General features: G+C 49.4%; 1 protein-coding gene across 4 annotated transcripts; it reads right to left on the minus strand.

The window, feature by feature from the left end:
- Window positions 1-305: 305 nt before the first annotated feature.
- Window positions 306-7,813, minus strand: LOC147911214 (uncharacterized). Of its 4 annotated transcripts, none has more exons than XM_087428423.1 (3): window positions 5,389-7,813; window positions 1,691-1,970; window positions 306-1,279 (listed from the first exon to the last, which is right to left on the minus strand). In XM_087428423.1, exons 2-3 carry the CDS (start codon window positions 1,752-1,754, stop codon window positions 339-341), a joined length of 1,005 nt encoding a protein of 334 aa, XP_087284549.1. In that variant the 5' UTR covers window positions 1,755-1,970; window positions 5,389-7,813; the 3' UTR covers window positions 306-338. The 4 variants fall into 4 exon arrangements, 1 of the variants encoding a protein (XP_087284549.1); XR_015551412.1 differs by having other exon boundaries at window positions 1,279-1,411; XR_015551414.1 differs by lacking the exon at window positions 1,691-1,970 and having other exon boundaries at window positions 1,279-1,411; window positions 5,393-7,813.
- Between the last annotated feature and the right edge of the window lie 435 nt (window positions 7,814-8,248).

An 8,248-nucleotide genomic window follows, 5' to 3' on the forward strand; every position in this document is an offset into this window, starting at 1 on the left:
CAGAAAAGGAAAACCTCTCAGGCCGTGTGAAAATAAATGGGCAGACACACATGGCCACCTACGGCATGATTTCACTTATAGGAAACATCCTGAACAGATTTAAAAAAAAACAAACAAACAGTGACAGAAAGAGATTAGGGGTTGCCAGGGCCTGAGGGAGAAAGTGGGAGTGAGCGCTTTTAGAACAGGGTGTTCTTTTGGAGAATGAAATATTCTAAACCCATACAGCAGTGATGTCTGCACAGCAGTGTGAATGTACTTAATGCTCATGAAGTGTACAATTTAAAATGAAAAACATTAAAGTCTTAAAAGACGAAAGTGAAATTTATTTTAAATAATCAAGATATAAACAATAAAAGAAAATCAATGTAAGAAACCAAGAAATAGAGCAACACAATTAGGAGGGTGGGGAAGGAAATTTGTGGTAAGGGAGTAGGTGGAATAGGTGGGACTGGAGGTGCTAATGAGGGAGGGTCTCGAGCCAGCTCTCCCAGGCCGCAGAGATTGGCCTCAGCTGCCTCCTGTTCTCCTGCAGGGGCCTGTGCTGGGCATGGCTCTCCCTGCACAGAGGCTGGGCCCTCAGCTGCCTCCTGTTCTCCTGCAGGAGTCTGTGCAGGGGATGGCTCTCCCTGCACGGAGGCTGGGGCCTCAGCTGCCTCCTGTTCTCCTGCAGGAGCCTGTGCAGGGGATGGCTCTCCCTGCACGGAGGCTGGGGCCTCAGCTGCCTCCTGTTCTCCTGCAGGAGCCTGTGCAGGGGATGGCTCTCCCTGCACGGAGGCTGGGGCCTCAGCTGCCTCCTGTTCTCCTGCAGGAGCCTGTGCAGGGGATGGCTCTCCCTGCTTGGATGCTGAGGCCTCAGCTGCCTCTTGGAGCCCTGCAGGCGGCTGTGCAGGAGATGTCTCTCCCAGCACGGAGGCAGGGATCTCAGCTGCCTCCTCATCTCCTGCAGGAGGCTGTGCAGGGGATGGCTCTCCCTGCACAGAGGTTTGGGCCTCTTCTGCCTCCTGGTATCCTACAGGAGCCTGTGCAGGGGATGGCGCTCCCTGCATGGAGGCTGGGGCCTCAGCTGCCTCCTGGTCTGCTCCAGGACATGGTGGATATGATTGTTCTCCCGGGATTGAGGCTGGGTCCTCTGGTGGCTCTGAGGGTTTTATCACTGTCACTGCAGACCCTCTCCCGGTAGCTGCTGATCCAGTCCTGTGGGACACCGGTGCCTCCATCGGGAGATGGATGGAATATCCCCTTCCAGCAGCTCCATGCTGATCTCCTGTCTGGAGCTCTGCAAAGACAGTGACTGGCTCCGTCCCAGAGGCATCAGAGCCCTGCCCAGCTGTCCTTGCTGCTGCTTCTGCCCTCTGGACCTAATTCTCCCAGATCAGGCACACACCTGTGTCTGCACAGTATTCCGCCCCTGAGGAAAGACCTACACCTCAGGGGCTTGGGATAAACCTCAGGCAGAAGGGCGCCACCCCCGCACTCCACGTCCCACCCAGCCGGCCTTGACCTGGGCTTTGAACCTGACCGACCCCCCCAGGCTTCTAACATCTCACCGACTGCTCCTGTTCACGGTGGTCCACCCACATGAACCCGCCCTTCCAGGCACACATGGGGAGGGGATGTAGGGCTGCCCAGATGGGACCACAGTGGTAGCCTGGTTTGGAATGGCCTTCCCTGGGCCTCCCGGTGTTACCTTTCCATCCCTCCGGGTAAACGGCCAGAGCCGTCGGCCGTGAGAGGGGCACCAGCGTCTGCATCGGTCTTTGGGGGCTTTCCTGGGGCTCCGGCCCCTGGTCATTGGGAAGCAGCAACTAAACATGTTGCTCCTTCTAGACAAGTGCTAGACAAGTGAGCTCGCTTGGGGGCTGTGTTTAGGATGTGGGTGCCTAGTTACCAGGGTTCCAAGTTCTGTTGGGCTCTGTGAGGTCACTTCCTGGGATCCTCTTACCTAAGCATCCTCCTCACTCGCCAACCTACCGGCCCACGGGCGCCGCCTCGCCTCCGCCGCCTCCTGCCGGCCTCCCGCCCATGAGCACACGGCCGCCGCTCAGAGCCCTCGCCTGCCCGGGCAGCCCAGCTGGCGCCCAGCCTGGCCTCGCCGCTTCACGCCTTCAGGCCACCCGGGCGAGGCCTACTTGTGTGACCCTTGACCCCACGCCCGGCGAATGCGCCTGCCACCACGTTTCCTATTGGCTGAAGGCAGAGGCGCTGAGGGCCAATACCTACATGACAAAAGAAAAAAGACCTCAACAATAGCCAAACCTTCCACCCTTAAGAAACTAGAAAGAGCAAACTAAACCGAAAGCAAGCAAAGAAGGGAAATACTAAAAATACGACTAGAAATCACTCAAACAGAAAACAGAAAATCAATAAGGGAAGCCAATTCAACCAAAATTTGGTTCTCTCGAAACATTAATAACGTTGACGATTCTTCAGCTAGACTGACCAAGGGAAAAAGAGAAAATACAAATTACCAAAATCGGGAACTAAAGAGAGAAGATCGCTACCAACCTACAGAACTCTGGGAGATCCTAAGTGAATACTAGAAACAACTTTATGCCAACAAATTAGATAACTAACAAGAAAAAACACATTCCTGGAAAGAAACACATTACCCAAGCCGACTCAAGAAGAAATCGAAATTTTAATATACCTATAACGAGCTTAAAAAAATTAAATTAGTAATAAAACAAGCTCTTCTTGCCAAGGAAAGTCCAGACCCAGATAACTTACTTCACTGGTAAATTACCCCAACATTTACCTAGGGAACAATACCAGTTCTTCACAAACTTTTCCAGAAACTCATTCTAGGAGGCCAGGAATAGCCTGATCCCAAAACCAGTCCAAGACATCACAAGGAAAAAACCCTCAACGAGATGTTAGCAAAACCAACCCAGTGGAAAAAGGATTATTGTCCGAGAAGAAGAGGAATCTCTCCCAGGAACGCAAGCTGGTTTAACATCCAACCATCAACTAACGTAATATACCCTATTCACAGAATAAAGGACAAACATCACAGGATCACCTCAACAGGTATACAAAAAGCATTTGACAGAATCTAGTCCCTATTCAGGGTTTTAAAAAAGAAAAGAAACTCCGCGTAAGGCAGGACAAGAAGGGAACTTCCTCAACTTGAGGAAAGGCATCTGTGAAAACCTTACAGCTCGCATCACCCGCAATGGTCAAAGACTGAAGGCTGTCTCCCTAAGATCAGGAACAGGACAAGCACAGCACTCCACTTCCACACTGTACTGAAGGCTCTACCCAGTGCAATTAGGCCAGAGAAAGAAACAAAGGCATCCAAATTGGAAATGAAGACGTGAAACTGTCTTGATTCACAGACAACCAGACAACACCATCCTGTATGCAGAAAATCCTAAGGAATACACAACAACACATAAAACTAATATACAAGTTCAGCAAAGTCAAAAGATAGAAGGTCAACATACAAAAACCAAAGGTATTTCTATATACTAGCAAGGAACGCTCCAAGAATTAAGTTGAGCATACAATTCTATTCAAAATACCATCAAAAAGGATAAAATGCTTAGGAATAACTGTAACAAAAGAAACGCAAGACTTGTATACTGAAAACTGCAAAACACACTTGAGAGAAATTAAAGACCGACTTAAACGAGAGATTCCACGCTCGCTCATGGATTGAAGACAAAAGAATTTTTAGAGGGCATTTGTGCCCCAATCAATCTACAAATTCACCATAATCCCTACCAAAATCCCAGCAAGTACTTCTGCAAAAACTGACAAGCTCATCCTAACGTTTATGGGGAAAATCAAAAGACTCGAATAGACAAAACAATTTTTAAAAACAAGAACAAGCTGGAGGACTTACGCTTCCCAATTTCAAAACTTATTATAAAGCCACAGTAATCAAGAGAGCATAATTTCAGCACACGGTTAGACATCTAGATCAACGGAGCAGAACTGACAGTTCAGAAATAAACCCTGACTGTTTACAGGCAGCTGACTTGGACAAAGGTGCCAAACAATTCAATAAGGAAAGGCTAGTCTTGCAACTAATGATCCTAGGACAATGGGATATCCACATGTAAAAAGGCCCCTGCCCCACACCATACACAAATACCAGCTCAAATGGCTGGCTCATAGACCTAAACAGAAGAACTAAAACTATGAAGCTCCTACAAGAAAACATAGGAAAACTATCTTTGTGATCTTGGGTTAGGCAAAGACTTCTTACACACGCCAAAAACACAAGCCACAGCAGAAAAAGGCATCAACTGAATTTCATTGCAATTTAAACATTTGCCTCTTCAAAGGACACTTAAGAAAACCAAAAGAAAAGCCGTGGACTGGCAGAAAACATCTGCACATATCATGTATATGATCAAGGACCTCTATCCAGCACACACAAATAACTCGCACAACTCAATATTCAGGAAAAAACAACGCAACTTGTCATTCCTCTGGAGCGCCAGTGCCCCGTTTCTCTTGATCTCCCCTTTTCAGTTCAAGATCACTTGGTACCCTTGACACACAAGTCAGAAGCCAAACTGGTCCAATCTGCTGCTTTTTCAGCCCGCATCGAGATTCCCACAAGCATCCCCAACAAGAACCTATCCCAAGCACCTCGTTTTGCTCTTCTGACTCTTGGCTCCAAGAGAAGCCGCCGCAGGTCGCCCTCTGCTGCCATCTTTTCAAACCCGAGTCAAGGCAGACGCCGCCTGTGCAAACGGCCTAGTGTGTGCGGACCTCCGCTCCTCCTCGCTCATCCCTGTACCTGCTCCAGTTAAGGCTTCCTTTCCCACTGGTCCACCGACTCCAGCCCGCCCGCAAGGGCCCGCAGCGTGTGGAGCCGGCTGTCCGAACATCAGAACTTCCGGGGCCGACCGCCCGAGTGCGGATCCCACTGTACCTCCCCCTACCAGCTGTGGGGCCTGGGGCCTGTCCCTTGACCTGTCTGAGCCTCCCTCTGCTCCCTGATCTGCGGGGACAACCCCGACCCCCCCGGGGAGGTGCGGATACCGCGGGCCGCCACAACCCCGCCGTTTCCGCGCCTCCATCAAGGCGGGCAGCGCCCCTGTCGCCTCCCCCTCCCGTGCCTGCGGCCGCTCGAGGGGCGCCCTCCCGGAGTCTCACCCTCCAGCGCGGCAGCTTCTCCAAGAGGCCGAGGGCACGGGGAGGGGCGGCGGTGGCCGCGGCGGCGGTGGCCGCGGCGGCGGCGGGAGGGGCCGCCCGCTCCTTCCGCTCCAGCTCCAGGCGGGATGGCAGCGGCTCGACCCGGCGGCGCGGCCTCGAGCCGGCGCGGGGCTCGGCCCGGAGATGGGCAGCACCAAGGGGGTGGGGCGCCCTGCGCCCCGAAAAGCTGCAGCCCCCCACGAGGATGCGGTCGGCGCGGGCCGCGCGCTCGCCAACCTACCGGCCCACGGGCGCGCCCCCGGCCTCCGCCGCCTCCTGCCGGCTCCGCGAGCACACGGCCGCCGTTCAGAGCCCTCGCCCCGGCCCGGGGCAGCCCAGCGGGCGCCCCAGCCGGGCCCTCGCCGCTTCACGCCTTCAGGCCACCCGGCGAGGCCTACTTGTGTGACCCTTGACCCCACGCCCCGGCGAATGCGCCTGCCACCACGTTTCCTATTGGCTGAAGGCAGAGGCGCTGAGGGCCAATACCTACATGACAAAAGAAAAAAGACCTCAACAATAGCCAAACCTTCCACCCTTAAGAAACTAGAAAGAGCAAACTAAACCGAAAGCAAGCAAAGAAGGGAAATACTAAAAATACGACTAGAAATCACTCAAACAGAAAACAGAAAATCAATAGTGAAAACCAATTCAACCAAAATTTGGTTCTCTCGAAACATTAATAACGTTGACGATTCTTCCTTCAGCTAGACTGACCAAGGGAAAAAGAGAAAATACAAATTACCAAAATCGGGAACTAAAGAGAGAAGATCGCTACCAACCTACAGAACTCTGGGAGATCCTAAGTGAATACTAGAAACAACTTTATGCCAACAAATTAGATAACTAACAAGAAAAAACACATTCCTGGAAAGAAACACATTACCCAAGCCGACTCAAGAAGAAATCGAAATTTTAATATACCTATAACGAGCTTAAAAAAATTAAATTAGTAATAAAACAAGCTCTTCTTGCCAAGGAAAGTCCAGACCCAGATAACTTACTTCACTGGTAAATTACCCCAACATTTACCTAGGGAACAATACCAGTTCTTCACAAACTTTTCCAGAAACTCATTCTAGGAGGCCAGGAATAGCCTGATCCCAAAACCAGTCCAAGACATCACAAGGAAAAAACCCACAACGAGATGTTAGCAAAACCAACCCAGTGGAAAAAGGATTATTGTCCGAGAAGAAGAGGAATCTCTCCCAGGAACGCAAGCTGGTTTAACATCCAACCATCAACTAACGTAATATACCCTATTCACAGAATAAAGGACAAACATCACAGGATCACCTCAACAGGTATACAAAAAGCATTTGACAGAATCTAGTCCCTATTCAGGGTTTTAAAAAAGAAAAGAAACTCCGCGTAAGGCAGGACAAGAAGGGAACTTCCTCAACTTGAGGAAAGGCATCTGTGAAAACCTTACAGCTCGCATCACCCGCAATGGTCAAAGACTGAAGGCTGTCTCCCTAAGATCAGGAACAGGACAAGCACAGCACTCCACTTCCACACTGTACTGAAGGCTCTACCCAGTGCAATTAGGCCAGAGAAAGAAACAAAGGCATCCAAATTGGAAATGAAGACGTGAAACTGTCTTGATTCACAGACAACCAGACAACACCATCCTGTATGCAGAAAATCCTAAGGAATACACAACAACATATAAAACTAATATGCAAGTTCAGCAAAGTCAAAAGACAGAAGGTCAACATACAAAAACCAAAGGTATTTCTATATACTAGCAAGGAACGCTCCAAGAATTAAGTTGAGCATACAATTCTATTCAAAATACCATCAAAAAGGATAAAATGCTTAGGAATAACTGTAACAAAAGAAACGCAAGACTTGTATACTGAAAACTGCAAAACACACTTGAGAGAAATTAAAGACCGACTTAAACGAGAGATTCCACGTTCGTTCATGGATTGGAAGACAAAAGAATTTTTAGAGGGCATTTGTGCCCCAATCAATCTACAAATTCACCATAATCCCTACCAAAATCCCAGCAAGTACTTCTGCAAAAACTGACAAGCTAATCCTAACGTTTATGTGGAAAATCAAAAGACTCGGAATAGACAAAACAATTTTTAAAAACAAGAACAAGCTGGAGGACTTACGGTTCCCAATTTCAAAACTTATTATAAAGCCACAGTAATCAAGAGAGCATAATTTCAGCACACGGTTAGACATCTAGATCAACGGAGCAGAACTGACAGTTCAGAAATAAACCCTGACTGTTTACAGGCAGCTGACTTGGACAAAGGTGCCAAACAATTCAATAAGGAAAGGCTAGTCTTGCAACTAATGATCCTAGGACAATGGGATATCCACATGTAAAAAGGCCCCTGCCCCACACCATACACAAATACCAGCTCAAATGGCTGGCTCATAGACCTAAACAGAAGAACTAAAACTATGAAGCTCCTACAAGAAAACATAGGAAAACTATCTTTGTGATCTTGGGTTAGGCAAAGACTTCTTACACACGCCAAAAACACAAGCCACAGCAGAAAAAGGCATCAACTGAATTTCATTGCAATTTAAACATTTGCCTCTTCAAAGGACACTTAAGAAAACCAAAAGAAAAGCCGTGGACTGGCAGAAAACATCTGCACATATCATGTATATGATCAAGGACCTCTATCCAGCACACACAAATAACTCGCACAACTCAATAGTCACGGAAAAACAACGCAACTTGTCATTCCTCTGGAGCGCCAGTGCCCTGCTTCTCTTGATCTCCCTTTTCAGTTCAAGATCACTTGGTACCCTTGACACACAAGTCAGAAGCCAAACTGGTCCAATCTGCTGCTTTTTCAGCCCGCATCGAGATTCCCACAAGCATCCCCAACAAGAACCTATCCCAAGCACCTCGTTTTGCTCTTCTGACTCTTGGCTCCAAGAGAAGCCGCCGCAGGTCGCCCTCTGCTGCCATCTTTTCAAACCCGAAGTCAAGGCAGACCCCGCCTGTGCAAACGGCCTAGTGTGTGCGGCCCCCCGCTCCTCCTCGCTCATCCCTGTCCCTGCTCCAGTTAAGGCTTCCTTTCCCACTGGTCCACCGACTCCAGCCGGCCCGCAAGGTCCCGGAGCTTTT

Source organism: Ceratotherium simum, unplaced genomic scaffold (assembly GCF_057802395.1).
Source record: "Ceratotherium simum simum isolate JZ-2026a unplaced genomic scaffold, ASM5780239v1 HiC_scaffold_47, whole genome shotgun sequence".
NCBI classification, from domain to species: Eukaryota; Metazoa; Chordata; class Mammalia; order Perissodactyla; family Rhinocerotidae; genus Ceratotherium; species Ceratotherium simum.

Coding starts and splice junctions, on each gene's coding strand:
- LOC147911214 (XM_087428423.1), bottom strand. CDS start 1,754: ATGCAGACGCTGGTGCCCCTCTCACGGCCGACGGCTCTGGCCGTTTAC. Junction 1,280..1,690: donor TTACCCGGAGGGATGGAAAG/GTAACACCGGGA, acceptor CTGTCTTTGCAG/AGCTCCAGACAGGAGATCAG.